General features: G+C 40.8%; 1 protein-coding gene across 2 annotated transcripts in view; it reads left to right on the top strand.

Annotated features, from left to right (window-relative positions):
• The window catches only part of LOC141570661 (cytochrome P450 3A12-like), a 36594-nt gene extending 22316 nt beyond the window's left edge, over positions 1-14278 (top strand). The window contains exons 9-13 of one of the 2 annotated variants that reach the window (XM_088796697.1): positions 389-455; positions 3770-3930; positions 7061-7287; positions 10904-11066; positions 13219-14278. In XM_088796697.1, coding sequence (XP_088652823.1) covers positions 389-455; positions 3770-3930; positions 7061-7287; positions 10904-11066; positions 13219-13314 — 714 coding nt within the window. In that variant the 3' untranslated portion in view covers positions 13315-14278. Of the gene's footprint in view, positions 1-388; positions 465-3769; positions 3931-7060; positions 7288-10903; positions 11067-13218 lie in introns of both variants that reach the window. The other variant, XM_088796696.1, reaches the window with a different exon arrangement.
• Positions 14279-17740: the final 3462 nt, after the last annotated feature.

Below are 17740 nucleotides of genomic sequence, written 5' to 3' on the forward strand. Positions count from 1 at the left end.
ATGTGGCCATTCATTAAGGATAAAGGATGGAGAAAATAAAAAAGATTGAAGTCAGTGACTTTTTTCTGAGCAAGCACACATGATAAGAGAGAGAGGAGACAACTCTTTTACGAGGAAGCTATATTTAAAACCAGAGAATTTGAAGATCAAAGACAGTTAAGACCAAAAAGCAGTTGGACATGATTGCTGGATTTCCCTCAGGGAAGCATCCTGCTCTCCAAGATTTGTAGATGGATGTGTCATTCACTGATGACTCAGGCAGCACCAGTCAAACTTCTGGACTAAAACAGGCCATACTTTCAGGGAAGAGGTGAAGTACTGCAGTCCTGATTTATTTCTGACTTCACAAGTGACTTTCTGTCATTGAAATTTCTCCTTCTGCTTCCAGCACCGAGTGGATTTTCTTCAGCTGATGATTAACTCCCAGAATTCCGCAGAAATGGACAATCATAAAGGTAACCAAGGTGAGCTTCAGAGAGCTGGTGATGGGGAAGCTCAGAGGTAGAGGCTTGGTTCTGAAAATGTTCAGGAAGACTTTTAGGCAGATAAGAATTTCTGCCAAATTGAAGAAAGGCACATGTTCAGAGATAGAAGGTAGGCAGTGGCACTTTCTAGAAGTATGCAGAGATGACTTTGTTCAAAGCGTAAATGGCAACCATAAACAAGTATTTTATGTCCAGAAATCAGTCAGTGGTCTGTACATCAGAACCTCTGGGGAGCTTATTTCCAATGTCCATTCTCCGGCCTCATCTGCCCCACTGAATCAGACTCTCTGCCTGGAAGTTTGCTTTAAGGCTCCATCACATCAGGAGGCACATTGCCCCAGTGTGGGTGACCTTAACTTGGAACACTTGGTTGAAATTGTGTTCACTAGCTTATCTACTGGAAACTTTTATTTTTCCTTTGTAACTAATAAGTAAGTTGTGTGGAAGCCTTTGAGACTAAGGAAATATTCTATTTTCTCTTCAAACTTTCCCCCGCTAGTTTTATCATCCATGAATGTTTTTGACTGAAATCATTATTACTGTGATGGTTGCAAAATAATGACTTCCTAATTCCATCATTTCTTTTACATTTATGAGTTGATAGTCCATTGTAAGGGAGAGCTCTTCATTCTCCCTTGTTTGTTTGTTTGTTTGTTTATATCAGTATGATCGCATATATTACCAATTACTCTTTTCCATTATTCTTTCGTTGATGGTCAATTCTCTCAGCTTTGTCCACTGAAGCCCTTTCAAATAGGCTTCAGGGTCCTTTTTTGCTTTCTTTTGAATTTTTCAATAGACTTTATTTTTTAGAGCAGTTTAAAGTTGACAGCAAAATTGCAGGGAAGTGACAGAGATTTCCCATGTACCCCTGACTCCACCTATACTCAGCCTCCCTGACTATCAAAGTCCCTCATAAGTATGGATCATTTGTTATAATCAGAGAACGTACATTGACACATGACTATCACCCAAAGGCCATAGTTTACATTAGGGTTCACGTTTGGTGTTGCACATCCTATGGGTTGTACATTCTATGTATAATGACATATGGCCACCATTATAGTATACAGAATATCCTGTATCCTTTTCACCCATCATTTTTGAACACTTCTTTGCTTTTTCACGTGAACCATTCCAGGTTTCTCTATATGTCCCCTGATCAGCTCTAGAATCAGCCATTTCTAGAGCTCACCAGGAGCTCTGGTGAGATATGGTGTTTAGTGTCAAAATCTGGGATTTGGAAATCCTCATTACTACTAAGGTTTCTTTGTGTCTAAACCCTTTCAGTGGACAAAGCTAAGGACATCAAATATATTTAAATAGCTCTGATAAACATAAACATATTCTCTCTCTCAAAACAAGAAAAATCCATGTATTACAGCTTATTTCCACGGTGTCAATACTCCCATGATGGTTAATTTCAAACTACCAATGGTTTGACACCATCTCACAAAATTTGTGAATATTTAATAGTTGATTATAGAGAGTAGGTATGAGATTACTCTAGTACACCGGTATAAATATGTCTATAGCTATACCTTTCTCTCTACCACTCTCTCTCCCTCCCTCTCTTTCTTTTCTTTCTTTCTTTCTTTCTGCCTTCCTTCCTTCCTTCCTTCCTTCCTTCCTTCCTTCCTTCCTTCCTTCCTTCCTTCCTTTCTTCCTTTCTTTCTCTTTCGTCTATTTATCTGTCTGTCTATCTACTTGCCTGTCTATCATCTATCAATCAATCAGTCTATCTATCTATCTATCTATCTATCTATCTATCTATCTATCTATCTATCTATCTATCTATGTATCTACATGGTCCAATACAACCTTCTGTGATGAAGGAAATATTCTATGTGCACATTGTTTAATACAATAACTACTAGACACATGTGTCTGTTGAGCACTTGACATGTGACCAACTGATAACTGAATCTTAAATTGTATTAATTTTAATTAATTAAAATTTAAACAGCCACATATGGCTAGTTGTTACCATATTGGACAGCACAGCTCTGAACTTTGAATATCATGGGCTGTATTCTAACTGGGGGAAAGAGTTTGATAGTTGAATTTACCCCCAACAGCATCATAGAAATCATCATTGGAAAATCAGAACTCTGTAGACATTTCTTACACTCATTTTGTATTGTTTTTACTCACAAATTACATGGTTAGAGTGGGTCCCATGTTTATTTCAGTGCTCTAAGTAGCTACAGGTCCTAATCCAGTCCCAGTCAAATCAATCAGAGCCTGACCATGCTTAGTTTCTCTCAGGAGAAAATTTAAAAAAAGGCCAATTTGATCATAAGAGCTGTTTGCTGAGTATACATTAGAGGAAAGAGAGAGTGCGTATGCTGAGAAAGATGACATTCAGGCCATAATTGAATAAGCATTGCTGATTCCACTTGCTGGTGCCGATTTTTCTATATTTCATAGTGGTTAATGTCCTTCTATTGATACATTCATTCTTCAGCTATTTTAATGCTACTGACTAGAACAGAGTAGTGCACCCCTCTTCTAGCTTTGTGTCTATCTCTGTAATTTCCGTACACATCTGAGATCATCCATGTTGAAGACATTTGCCCAGGTCTTCTATTACCTGATGCATCTTAAAGGTATAATGCATGCATCTCGAGCTCAGCGGTGCACACAAATCAACACATCTCTTAACAGTTCTACTGTTAAGTTGAATAGTTCTACTGTGGAGTTTGGGATTTTGTATTTCTAATAACCTCCCAGATAGTACATCAGAACTGATAGTGCTGGTGCATGGACGATGCTTTGAGCAACAAGTATCTGTAGCCCAACTGTTCTCTTAAATTTCTGTAAAATGTTTAAATAAAAGATCCTTCAATTTTCCCCTACATGAGCTTTAGTACTGTAAACTCTCTCAAAGTTTTTCAAGTGTATTTTAGCCAGAATAATTTAAATGTTTCCAGAGGGAGAATGCTACCCCATATTACTTGTAGCTAAATTACTTTTAGGATTTTCTGAAGAACATACTGATCACACTGTGTGTGTTACACAAAAATGTTATCTCTGAAATTACACATCTGTGTTAGTGGTGGCCAACAATAATATAGACATTGGGGAAAGCTAGATTAAGATACTTTTTGCATTTTTCTGGCTCTAAGATACACATCAGTGTGCAAACCACTCCCAGTTTGATTCTGAATTGTTTTTCCAATTTTTCCCCTAGAGCTTTGGGAGTTTCATTTAGATTTTCTGTCATCAAACTGTGATAATGTACATTGACCTTCTTTATATAAATGTCTTTCCTCTCCTTTTAGGTTTGTCTGATCTGGAGCTCGTGGCCCAATCTATTATCTTTATTTTTGCTGGCTATGAGACCACTAGCACTACTCTTTCCTTCCTTATGTATTTGTTGGCCACTCACCCTGAAGTGCAGCAGAAACTGCAGGAGGAGATTGATACAACTTTCCCCAATAAGGTGAGTAGTTGATGCCTGGAAAGGGAGGGAGAAAGTGAAGCCTTAGCAAGAATGCCTCCTAAACAGTTCCTAGAATTTTGAAGGACATAAGCATCAATTCTTTCATCTGCGCTTTTTAGGAAGGGTATAAAGAAACCAAAGAAAATGGAAAAACTTAGGTAATAATGTATGCTTTTCACGTATATATAAGAAATTTGAAAAAAGTGCTTGTCATGGCATATCAGTTATCTGTTACCATAATAATGCCAAGTAAAAATCAACAAACCTCAGTGAATATTAACAATAAGCATTTATTGCTCAAGTCTCTGGATAGTTATCTATGTTGATACTAGTTGGACGTGCTTTCATGTGCCTCTTGGCTGATCTTGACTGCCTTTGATAAGCTGGCTTGGCTGATTCAGACCCTGATGGTCTCAATACTTCTCCCATACTCCAGAAAACTAGCCTGGGTGTGTTCTTCTTAATAATGGCAGAGGGCAGGAGCAAGAAACTCAATTATATAGGTACCTTTCAGAATCTGCCTGCATCACATGTAGCCAACATTCCTTTGGTTCAAAGCAAACCACATGGCCAAGCCCAGCATCATAAGGGAAGGCTTCACAGAGTTAAGGACATGTGCAGCAAAGGACATGGAAACAGGAAGGGGTGGAGAATTGGCACCAGTAGTGCTGGATAAACTTTGCAGATAAAGAGCAGCTGGTATGGGGCCAGCCCGGTGGCACAGGCAGTTGGAGCTCCATGCTCCTAACTCCGAAGGCTGTTGGTTCGATTCCCACATGGGCCAGTGGGCTCTCAACCACAAGGTTGCCAGTTCAATTCCTCGAGTCCCGCAAGGGATGGTGGGCAGCGCCCCCTGCAACTAAGATTGAACACGGCACCTTGAGCTGAGCGGCCGCTGAGCTCCCAGATGGCTCAGTTGGTTGGAGCGTGTCCTCTCAACCACAAGGTTGCTGGTGGGCTGCGCCCCCTGCAACTAGCAAAGGCAACTGGACCTGGAGCTGAGCTGCACCCTCCACAACTAAGACTGAAAGGAGAGCAACTTGAAGCTGAATGGTACCCTCCACAACTAAGATTGAAAGGACAACAACTTGACTTGGAAAAAAAAAGTCCTGGAAATACACACTGTTCCCCAATAAAGTCCTGTTCCCCTTCCCTAATAAAATATATATATATATATATATATATATATATATATATATATATATATATATATTTTTTTTTTTTTTTTTTTTTTTTTTTTTTTTAAAGAGCAGCTGGTATACAGGAAAGAGCATAGAGTAGGAAATAGGAGACATGATTTGAGTCCGGACTGTGGTTTTGGACAAGTCCAAAAACCTTTCTAATTTATAGGTCCTTCAAATATAGGAAAAGATTTTAGGGCCTATTTAAATGACAGATTATCTGTCTTCTCTGGGAAAGCCTATCTTGGGATTCTTTTGATTGCAGGAAGATGGAAAGGTCACTAAAGCATTGTGACTACCTAAAACATTGTGTTCTGCCCTTTTTATAGTAGTAATTGCAAAGAAATAACAACACTAAAGCTAACATTTGTTTCTTACTATATATGTGTATTCTAAATGCCTTCTATTTACAAATGAATTTAATCTTCAAATATTCTGTATTAGTCAGGATAGGCTAGGCTATATCTCAGTAACAGATTGGCCCTCAAATCTGAGTGGCTTTATATAGCAAAAGTTTACTTCTTACTCATATTTGCATGTCCAACGTGGCTTTTTAATGGAGGATGGGAGTGGGACTCTCTGCTCCATATTGTTACCTGGAAATATAGGCAAAAGAGGCTCTACTTTATGGTAGCTGCACTGTCTGGAACACGATGCCTTCATGTGGGCTGGGGAATAAAAACCTAGAGCGTTGCTCATTGGAGTTTCAAATGTTTTGGTCTCCAACTGACATATACCACTTCGGCTCAAAGCCCGTTCACAAGTTGGTTTCCCTAACTTCAAGTGTCCTTGGAGATATGGGAGACTACAAGGATATTGGGTGAGCAGTGAGTGTCTCTGCCACACAAGCCTATGAAGAGTCAGCTCTAACTATCTCCATGTAACATGTCAGAAAACTGAGCTATGGAGAGATGAAGTCGTTTTCATCCGCTAGTCACACAGCTAGAGGTTAAGACCAGTTTATGAACCAGGGTGTCTAACTCCTGAGTCCAACTCTTATCCTCTACAATATTGCCTCTTCAGTGTGACACCAAGTGATAACCACCTATTGCCCACAGAGTTTTCAGATCTCTGCTGAAACTGGAATGCTTTGTGGTGTGAAGAGACTGGCCTCTGGGGCTGGAGAGGCTTGTTTGAGGTCTTCCCAGCTTGCAGTCAAGCCCTGAAGTGACAATTAGGAGATTGTTCCAGTGAGACAGCATGGGGCTAGGAGTCCATCTCTTTATAACTTTCCCTAGAATGAAATTGTGGACCTTGAAAGAATCCAACCAAACCCTCCTATTGACATATTTGGTTCGGAAAGGAGCTAGTTTTTCTCCAAATTATTTACAAAGCCTCTACATAATATAGTGTGCTTCATATATATATATGGCTCTGCTTGCTAAATTTATACACATATATACAAATACATGCATATATATGTTTAAATTTACATATATACATATTTATACACATATATGTTTTATACATATATATTTATACATATATATATATTTATAAACTTAGCAAGCAGGGCTTTTTAAAAATTGCTGTTACACAGGGAATTTGGTCTTTTACACATTCTCTTTCCTTGGTACAGATGTGAAGCCTCTCCTTTGAAAGGAAACAGTGACTTTGGCTCATTTCATCTAAGATTAAGGGCCATAGTTTATTAGTTACATTTCTTCACCTGTGAAGGAAAATCGCTGCATGGTCATGTGAGGGATTTCAGGTCCTGTTTAGGGAATTGTCCCAAAAGTCTCCCATAGTCATAATTACTCCACACACCTCAGTGGGCCATTGAGCAGGTCAAAGCACATGACAGATGTTAAAATGCCTGTGAATACTAAGGTCCTTTACCAAAAAGAAGTTGTTCTTTGAAGCTCCTAAGAGTTCAGGAGTACTGCATAGGCTGAGTTCAAAGTTGATCCCAAATCTCAATTGATCAAAATCTGTTTCTTTCTTCCCAGGCACCTCCCACCTATGACGCCCTGGTGCAGATGGAGTATCTTGACATGGTGTTGAATGAAACGCTCAGATTATTCCCAGTTGCTGGAAGAATTGAGAGGGTCTGTAAGAAGGATGTAGAAATCAAGGGGGTGCTCATTCCCAAAGGGACAGTGGTGATGGTGCCAAGCATTGTTCTGCAACGAGACTCAACATTCTGGCCAGAGCCTGAGGAATTCCATCCTGAAAGGTACTGGGCTCCATGGAGAGAGAACCCACCCTGACGCAGGCTGGTTGGACCATGTTCTGATGTCTGTTAGTAAGGTGACAATGTGTGCTTGTACAGTAATTGATTTCTACTTCTTTTTATTTTAACAAGTTTGTTTACTTGTTATAAGAGTGATTATGTTTACTCACAAAGTTTTACAAATTCCAGAGTAGAAAAGGAAAATTGTGTTTTTCTACAGTCCCACCACCCTAAGATAGGCCTCATTAAGAATGTGGTGTATATCATATTGGCATTTTTCTATGCATATATTTTTTAAGTTAAAATGGTCATACATTTTATTTTATTTTGAACTTGTTACATTATTTAACAGTAAAGTACAAACAACGTCCTATTATATATACAATCATATATAGGTATATATGAACCATCATATACATATTTTTGTGTGTGTGATTATATGCATAGGCCATAATTTACTTAACCACCATCTGATTTTAGGAATATAAGCTTTTATTTTTTTCTTTAAGTTTTTCTGTGCTGGACTCTTTAGCTCTCTGAGTTTACCACAATTTTCCCACATTATACTTTTTTACACACTGGCCATCGTTCCTGTAGCGTTATTGTGAGAGTGCAGGCTGAGAACCTGACAGGTCCTCATCCCTGAAGGTTTAAGCTGCCTCATTGAGGGTGGAGGGGAACACAGGTCCCCCGGTACCTCTCTAGCTGCTGTCCTGTGGCAGCTCCCTCCTACTCTCAGCATTTGGTGACTCTTCCAAAGCGAAGTCATCTGTTTCTATACATCAAGACCCTCCTTTGGAGGGTGGAGGGAGTCTTTAGCAGGCTATTCTGGGAATTCAAAGCCAAGGGCGGGCTTTGGGCGCAGCTTGAATTCTGGAAAGAGGTGATATTTCCCATCTATTGTATTGGTGAGAAAAATTGGAATGAACTAATAGAGGCACTAGCTGGGACCTAGACTTTTGTCAGCTCGACTGTACCATCCCTAATGGCGGGGACCTTGTCTCATTTGCCATAATGTTCTCAGCTCCAGCGTAGAGCTGACTCGTGATACTTGTTGAAAGAAGAAGCTAGAGTTGACCAAGTGCTCCGTTTCCTGGACCAGGGCCACTCTGTGCTTCCTCAAAGCTCAGCACTTTCCCTCACTGTAGTTTCATGAACATGAAACCAGAGATCCTTACTGTACGTCTCTTTTTTATGAACTGTATTGGGCTAACTTTGGATAATAATACTATATAAATTTCAGGGGTACATCTTTATAATACATCTGTATACTTATTATGTGTGCTGTCTATCTGAAGGCTAGTCTCCTTCTGTCCTTCTGTATTTCACCCCCTGTACCCTTCTTCCCCCTACCTCCCACTCTCCTTCTCTTCTGGTAACTGACATTCTGTTATCTGTATCTTTTTGTTTGCCTTGTTGGTTGCTTTTTGTTTTGCATCCCACATATGAGTGATGTGCTGTTGTTGTCCTTTTCTGTCTCAGTCATTTCACTTAGCCGAATACACTCAAGATCCATCCATGTTGTCACAAATAGCAACATTTCATCTTTTTTATGGCTGAGTAGTATTTCATTGTGTGTGTGTGTGTGTGTGTGTGTGTGTGTGTGTGTGTATATATATATATATATATATATATATATATATATATATATATATATATATATATCACATCTTCTTTATCCAATCATCCGTCAAAGGATACTTGGGTTGTTTCAATGTCTTTGCTATTGTAAATAATGCTGCAATGAACATAGGGGTACACATATCTTTACAAATAAATATTTACAAATTATTCAGGTAGATACCCAGAAGAGAGATTGCTGGGTCATATGGTAACTCTATTCTTATTTTTTGAGGAACCTCCATATTGTTTTCCATAGTGGCTGCACAAGTTTAAATTCATACCAGCAGTGTATGAGGGTTCTCTTTTCTTCACATCTTCTCCAGTGTTTATTTTTTGTCCCATTTTGTTTGTGTGTATCCCTTCTATTTATTTATGTATTTTTGCTTTTAACTTTTTCTTTTAATTAAAGTTTATTGGGGTGACAATCGTTAGTAAAGGTTACATAGATTTCAGGTGTACAGTTCTGTATTACATCATCTATACATCACATTGTGTGTTCACCACCCAGAGTCAGATCCCCTTCCGTCACAATATATTTGATCCCGTTTACCCTCATCTACCACCCTCCTCCCCACTTACCCTCTGGTAACCACTAAACTATTGTCCATGTCTATGAGTTTTTGTTTCTTTGTTTGTTTGTATTGTTCCTTGTTGTTTTCAGTTTTATATCCCACATATCAGTGAAATCAAATGGTTTTTGACTTTTTCTGTCTGACTTATTTTGCTTAGTATAAGAATCTCAAAATGCATCCATGTTATCGCAAATGGCACTTTTTAATTTTTTTATGGTAGATTTGTCCTACTTATAGTAGCTTTCTAACAGGAGTGAGGTTAGCTTTGATTTGCATTTCTCTTATAGCTGCTGATGTGAGCATATTTTCATACATCGGTTGGCAATCTTGTAATTCTGTTTGATTCATTCAGTCATCATACAGACAATAAGTGCTTACCATGTGTGAGGAAGTGGTCCAGGCAGTGAGAAATCCAAATGTTAAAATAATGGCTATATAGAAAATTTTTGACATGTACACAAGTATATGTGTATTTGACATACACACGAGCATTTTCTATAGGCATAAGGGATGTGTCTGTAGAATACTATGGAATACTTAAATGTATCTATGTGTGCCCATCACCTGCCTTAGAGCCATCAGCCTATGTCCGCTGTCCCATCAACACACCACTATTGTCCTTCTCCTGATTCCCATATTATTTTAAGGCACATCGTCTGTAAATAGACAATGTTCTCCAAAATATAGAGACTCTTAAAACATACGTAACAACAATGCCATGATTACTTTCTCCAATATCAGAGTTTTTCCTCAATAAAATCAAATATTGAGGAATCAAATTTAAATAAAACATAGATCTAAACATCAAGAAATTTATAGCCCAGCCGAACAGACAGACAAGGAAATCAGGGATTAGAGTAGAATAGCATCATATGACCATGAAAATCATCTGATTTATGCTATTCTGTGGGAGGTAGGGGGACAGAAGCTGAGAGTCCAGGGGAGGGGGTGGGAAGGAAGTGAAGACAGAGGAAGAAAAAGGAAAGGAAGGGAAAGAAAAAATAACAGTTTAACTAACAGGAGACATTATTCCTGCTTCCTTCCTCTGTGAGCATGTGACCAACATGAGTTTGAGTGGAGGCAGGAACCCACTGTTCCTTCAGTCTCATTTCTTCCTTGCAGCTCCTCAGAGGGTGAACATCTCACACTAAATGTAATTTTAGTGTTTGAAGATAAATTTTCCTTTAAATAGCACTCATCTTGTGTCTTCAATGAGACCAAAAGCTCCTATAGCCTAAGGAGAATGGAAAGGACCTGTAGCTTACAATTCTCACTGCAAAATAATCACAGCAGCATCTCAATGACTAGCCCCCGGAAGCGTCCTGTGTACCTCTGGTTAAGGAGTCTGAGCGAGAACCCCAAACATGTGAGGGTTGTGGTGTTATATTTCATTAACTTGTTTCCATCTACTGTTGTGGAACCAGGTTCAGTAAGGAGAACAAGGACAGCATAAATCCTTACATATACCTGCCCTTTGGATCTGGACCCCGAAACTGCATCGGCATGAGGTTCGCTCTCATGAACATGAAACTTGCTGTCGTCAGAGTCCTGCAGAATTTCTCCTTCAAACCTTGCAAAGAAACACAGGTCAGACAGTTAACTTTCTGCGTGCATAGTGCTGTATTGGGAGAGTTTTCTTGCTGGGGGATATATATGCATATATATTATGAATGTGCTCATTCACTGTTTGGTAACTTATTCTACGTGCCAGAGAATCTATTTGGAGTCATCTGTGCCCTTTAAGATGCTGTTAGCTCTGGAGTGCTAAGTCTGTGATTTTATATTAACCCAGCTGTAAAAGTCATCTGGAATCAACGCAATTAGCATGACATGAAGCTGTGCAGTCCTGTGAGCAAAGTTTTAAATTTGGTTTCAAGTCCATTGGAAGGGAGGGGGAGTGTTGTGTGCAGTCATGAAGTGCAATGAGAATAACCACGTCGTGACTTTTGAACAATGCTCTTCTCCGCCTGAACTTACAGATGCTCTTACAGCAGTGGTTCTCAACTACTGGCTGTGCACCAAAATCAGAGGGGAGTTTAAAAATTCCTGATGCCTAGGTCATCTCAGAATCTAAAATCATCCATCCTGTGTGACTTGAAGAGTGCCCCCTTTGATTCTCATGTGCAGCCAAGGTTGAGAATCACTGATTAAAGCATTTCTGCCAGATGTGAAGGATTCCCACAGTCTAAGGCCATCCTGGCTACTTGACCCCACCTCCTGGGAGCCCCCTGCATTCAAGCTTGGCTCCTTTTATATCTGAATAAGATCTCTGTGATGTTCTCTCTCTCCTCGCTATTCTGTTCTCATCTTTCAAGTCCTAGTTCAAATTCCCAAGTCCCTCCAGGAGCCGTCCCCATCTAGTCCAAAGCCCGTTCTCTCCTCTGCTCTATTACTACTCACTGCAGGCTGGTCTCATTGGTTGTATCACCTCACCTAATACTTTGTCATTAAATCATCCAGTCTGGTGCTCCATTTCTTTGTAACTAAGAAAGGTACAAAGCTCCTCATTTTGTGCCTTTCATAAATTCCTTGGCACTCATGCAGCAAATGATTAAGTAATGATTTGCAGTTGATCAGAGCTCTCGGAGATAAATTTTAAGCATCTTAATTTGAAAATTTTAACAAATAACATTTGTGATGTCCATTCTGTATGAGTGTTACAGTTTATAGAGGAAATATATACATGTGATTTTAAATTGTATAATAGAAAGGTTTTACACTAATAGAGAGATCTGGAATCTCTCCTCTGAAGAACAGAGAACTGTTGCCACTGGTTCATATCAAGCAAGGCATAATAAGGCTTATTTCTCGGCCTCGTGCGTTTAACATTCATCCACTCCCCTTACGGAGGCTTTCTCAGGGAAGAGGAGAGGGTAGAGATGGTTCTCATCTTATTTGCGGCTTTGGGCAGCTGAGTAGCCATCCTGTAAATGTGTGCAAGCAGGGGACTGAGCCCTGAGAGGAAGTGGGCCTCTGGCACACCTGGGTGGGGAGACGCTCCTGCAAACTCCCAGTCATCCACGGCTGGTGCTTCTCAACCTGCATGACAATTTGCTTGCCCTTCTCTCAACTGAGATCAGAAGGTTATTGTGTTGGTGGCTCTCCCAACACTGAAGGAGCAACTGGGTGAGAATGGAACTAAAAGTATTAGTCAAAACACTACATAGGCCTTCAGAAGTTCACCATTTACACTGCCCCTGAGAACCAGGACATGTTACAATGCAGGCGTAATGCTTCACAGAGAACTCTTCCCATCATGAAACTGGAAGAGTTCCACTGGGAGAGGTGACTGGACTCTAGAAGTCAAGGATGGTCCACACTATTAAAATGCATAATACATATTCAAAATTACCTTGCAATTTTCAATATGCACAAAATTAACTTTATATGGCTTTTTAAAAGTTTGCCATAATGCCTAAGAATCTGGTTTAAATTTAAAAAATTCATCTTTTTTATTTAAAATTTAAACCAAACACAAACCAACATGGTTTTGTCTCTGGCCTGGTATATAATAGGCACTGTGTAGATATTTTGTTGAATGAATGGATAGATGCATATTTTCACTATCCAGTCTTGACACAGCTTATTGAATAAGTATTAGGAATCAAGGTGTATGGTGCTAAAAGTAGTTTTTATAAATTTGTAAGTCATTATTGTTCTTAATGTATCTTGTCGACTTTGCTTCTGTCATTGACAATGCTTCATTAATCGATTCTCATGTGCTGTTTAACCTTTGCAGATCCCTCTGGAACTGCAAGCTCAAGGACTTATTCAACCACAAAAACCAATTGTTCTAAAGGCTGAGTTGAGAGATGGGACCGTAAGTGGAACCTGACTTTCCCTAAGGACTTCCGCTTTGTTCTTCAAGGGAGCTGTATCCCATGACACCACAGACCTCAATTTACTTTGTGAATAAAACCCAGAAATGAAGATGAGCTTAACCTACTGCACTTGATGGATAACTAGGGAGTCTGTACCTTCATTTAGCTTTCTCAGTAGCTACACAGAGTATTCTATACTGTGTAATATAAAAGATGTGACTAAATAAGTACCATATATGCAGACCCAGTTTATTTGGTTCTCATAGTACTATCTCCATTCACCTCCACTTAGGACCATTTACTCTTCCTGACCACTGATCAAGAATACAAATTTCTGTATTACATCATCTATAATTGTACACCTGAAATCTATGTAATTTTACTAACAATTGTCACCCCAATAAATTAAAAAAAAGAAATTTAAAAAAATTTCAAAAAGAAAGAATACAAATTTCTCAACAATGTTACCACAAACTTTAATAAAAACAAGAATTATTGTGATAACTGCAGTAGTGACATTTATATCCCATGTTTTATTTCGAATATTTTATATTGTATGTTATACAAGCAAGTCAAGAAACATCTCTCTACAATAGTATTATCTGCTGCCTTCATGCACAGTAGGGGGAATTGAATCAGTGAGAGCCAGTGACTAAATGTTTTTGACCCTCACAATCACTGGCTGGGTGGGGCCTTTTTCAGAACTCCAGTTTGATATATTAATATAGGTAAGAGTTAATCCCCTGTGTCTTGGCCCTTGTTTCAAAAATATATTCATAGTTTAATTCTACATTTATGGAGCACATATTTTTTTATCCTCAGCTGAGTCACTTTTGATTTAATGTTTCGTCTCATCTCCCTTGATGTTTCCGGAAGGCAAGAAACATGTTTTTATTTATTTCTTTGTATGTCATCCTCAACTGTCAACTATCTTAACACAATGAACATGAAATAAAAGATGGTCGACTGGTCAATTGATTGGGCAGAAAAGCTGCAAGCATTCATCAGTTTCAATTGGCATCAGAAGCTGCACAGGTTCTTAATTTTCTTTCTCTGTCCCTTCCCTCCCATTTATGTCCCTTCCCTTTCCTTCTCCCCTATATTCTACCTGTCTTGCCTCGCCTTGCTTTGCCTTTCCTACCCTACCCCTTCCTTTCCCTTCCTGGATAATTCAGACCTAAAGCAAATCGCTGGGACAGCATTGTGGGTAAACATACACTGGTAGCGGGGAGACAGGGGCAGAGAAGGGTGTCACAGTGACTCCAAGTCAGAGACCAAGAAGGGTGGGAGGGTGTCCACATGGGGGAGCAGACTGACATGTGCCTGGGAACCCATGCAGAGCGCGTCATGGTGAGAGTGGTGAGAGCTTAATAGGGTTTGGAGAATCTAAGTAGAGCAAGGTGGGCACCCGTGTGTGTCAAGTGATGGTGCGGGGTTTGTCTATATTAAGGGGAAGTTGATCAAATAAGTAAATGTATAATAATGGATAATGGCAGCCAAGTTTCACACTGTTGGAGAAGGGAGTCACTCATTCAGAAAGGGAGAAACTAGAATGAATCCTGTGGATTCAGCGATGGGACCAAAATGCATGCATTGTGTAAATTCATGCTTTTGATGATAGCTTGTATGTGTGTGTGTGTGTGTGTGTGTGTGTGTGTGTACACACATGTGAAGGAATACGGTTCAGCAGTTGTCCTGATGGGAGGGCAAAGATTACAGCTGCTGGTAGGGTGTGGTGGTTGAGGTGGAAGGCTCTCCCTGAATTCATAAAGCAGCTCTGCCACTTGGAGGCTGGGTAACCTAGTTACTTAAGCTTGGGGCACCTCACATTCCTCATCTGTGAAGCAGGGGTGATCATAGCACCCTCCTAGTGGGCTAATTGCGAGGATTATGGAAGTTAATGCAGATGAGACTGAGAATGATTCCAGGCATGTTGTGAGTCAACTGCAGCACTGGCCGTTGGTGTTATGATTCATACTCCCAGAACAGTGCTCTTCTGAGCTGCTGATGTCATGGAAGAGCCCAATTTGTCACAAATCAATTTGCGGGACAGCCAATTTGCTGAATGACTCAGTCACTGGGTTCCTGAGATCCTCTCTGAGGTTTCAGTTCTTTCCCAAACTGGGCTCTGCAACTCTGCTCTAAGGTGTGAATGTGGGGACAGAGCCAGGAGTGCAGTTTCCAGGCTCTCGGCCTCACATGGAAAGGTGCTGGCTCGGGTAGTAGATGGCTATCAGCTATGACTGGTTGGCCATCAGCTGTAACCAGTTAGCCAATTAGCCACTGATATAACTGCCGTGACTGCATTGGTTTGTTGGTTCATTGGCAGGCAGAGAAGCTGACGGTGGATTGTGGATCGTGTGGATCCTACTGCCTGTGTGTGTCTTGCTTAGCCGCCAGCGAAAATATAGTGGTATGACTCCCCTATCTATGGCTCCGTGGGTGTTCCTTTTTGGCCTCACTATATCCTGAGTTCTTATGTGGGGAGCGGGAGATGAGACCCCGTGTCATGCAGGGTCTCTGCTCCCGCTCCCTGCACAAGAACACAGGTGTCATGTGGGGTGGCCAGCGGGGTCTCTGCTCCCGCTCCCCACATAAGAACGCAGGATATGGTGAGGCCAAAAAGGAACACCCACGGAGCCGTAGGTAGGGGAGTCATACCACTATACTCTCGCTGGCGGCTGGGTTGGAGAAACAGGAAACAGGAGCCACACAATTCTCAACCCTCACTGCACCACTTGCTAGCTCAGCCACCATCTTCTTGCGAGCCCCCATTTGCTGCTAGCATAGCCACGGCAGTTATATTAGTGGCCAATGGCTCACTGGTTACAGCTGACGGCCAACTAGCTACAGCTGATGGCCATCAAATCAGAGTTGATGGCCATTTACTACCTGAGTCAGCACCTTTCTATGTGAGGCCGAGAGCCTGGAAACTGCTTTCTGGGGCTGTGTCCCCACACCCCGCATGACATCCCGTGTGAAAGTGAATAAGTGGGTTTTCCTGCAAACATACTGTACTGTTTTTTTCTATACTTATGTCCTACCCTGGCATCCGCCCCATGCCCTGCGTTGTACCTTTCTTTGGCCCACCCTGCTGCCCCCATTCAATGGGCACATTGGTGCGTTCGTGGGCTTTCCTTTAAACATACTTCATTGTTTTCTCTATTTTTGTGGATTTATGTTTTGGTGTTTGGCAGAAAATTGGCAGTAATGGAATATCATAGGTCTTAATGTCTTATGGATTTGTCTTATGTCTTAATGTCTTCTGAATTGACTTATCTTGAATTGACTTCAGGTGAAGTGCTAGAAGCGGGCACTGGGCTTAAAGCCAACTGCTCCAGGTGTCGATGGTCCTATGGCCCTGGCCACATTTGCTCAGAGCTTGGCCCTGCCTATTCCAGTAAATTGCAAGTGGCTTCCATTATTGTGTCCCATGACCCTTCATGTTATGCCATAAGAACTGGTCCTAACGATCAATCAATTGGTCTATTTACAGAGTGATGTGACCTATGCATAATCCATCTTATTAAATTTGAAGGTGGTTGTGCAAAATGGAGGTGATTCCTTCATTCATGTATTCATTCAAAATCACCATACCAACTATACCATTTTTAGGCCTCAGGACTATAGAAGGGAATACATTGTGGATCTCAAAATTTAATTGGAGAGACAGAAATATAATTGTTGTATAATCATTGAGTCCCCAGGCACCCTTGAGAGAAGGAGAATGGATCTGTATTAGTTTGCTGGAGTTGCCATAGCAAAGTACAATAGACTGGGTGACTTAAGCAGAAGAAATTTATTCTCTCACAACTCTGGAGGCTGCAAGTCCAAGATCAAAGTGTCAGCAGAGTTGGTTCCTCTCAGTTGGCTTCAGGAAGGCCATCTTTTCCTGTTCTTCACATGGTCTTCCCTCTGGCCTGTCTGTGTCTGAATCTCCTTTTCTTATAAGGATACCAATCATTGTAAATTGGGGCCCACCCTATGGTCTGATTTAAACTTAATTAACAATTTAAAAGCCCAATCTCCAACTACAGTCCATTCTGAGGTGCTGGAGGTTAGGAACACAACATGAATTGGTGGTAGGGGGGCATAATTCAATCTATAACAGGATTTGAGGAGAGCCCATGGGTCTGCACGTAGCTGACACAGGAGGGCTAAGGGCTCCCACACAGCACTGAACATGTACTCTCACCAAGTCTGGGTGGAGGCTGGGGGCAGGGCCTGGATGCCAGTGAGAAGTGCCCAGGGGAGACTCTCAGGTCTAATAGAGCCACGAATGCAGCAGCAGACCCTCTAGGAGCCTCTGCAGAAGACGGCAGGGAGCAGACGTGGCCTACCAGGCCCCAGGGGAGGGTGAAGGTCTGAGGCTCACTTTCCCATTACATAGTTCATACCCCTCAATATCCTGACCTCATCCTGGAAGGAACAAGAAAAGGA

Source organism: Rhinolophus sinicus, chromosome 3 (assembly GCF_057876585.1).
Source record: "Rhinolophus sinicus isolate RSI-liver-muscle chromosome 3, RSI-T2T, whole genome shotgun sequence".
Lineage (NCBI taxonomy): Eukaryota > Metazoa > Chordata > Mammalia > Chiroptera > Rhinolophidae > Rhinolophus > Rhinolophus sinicus.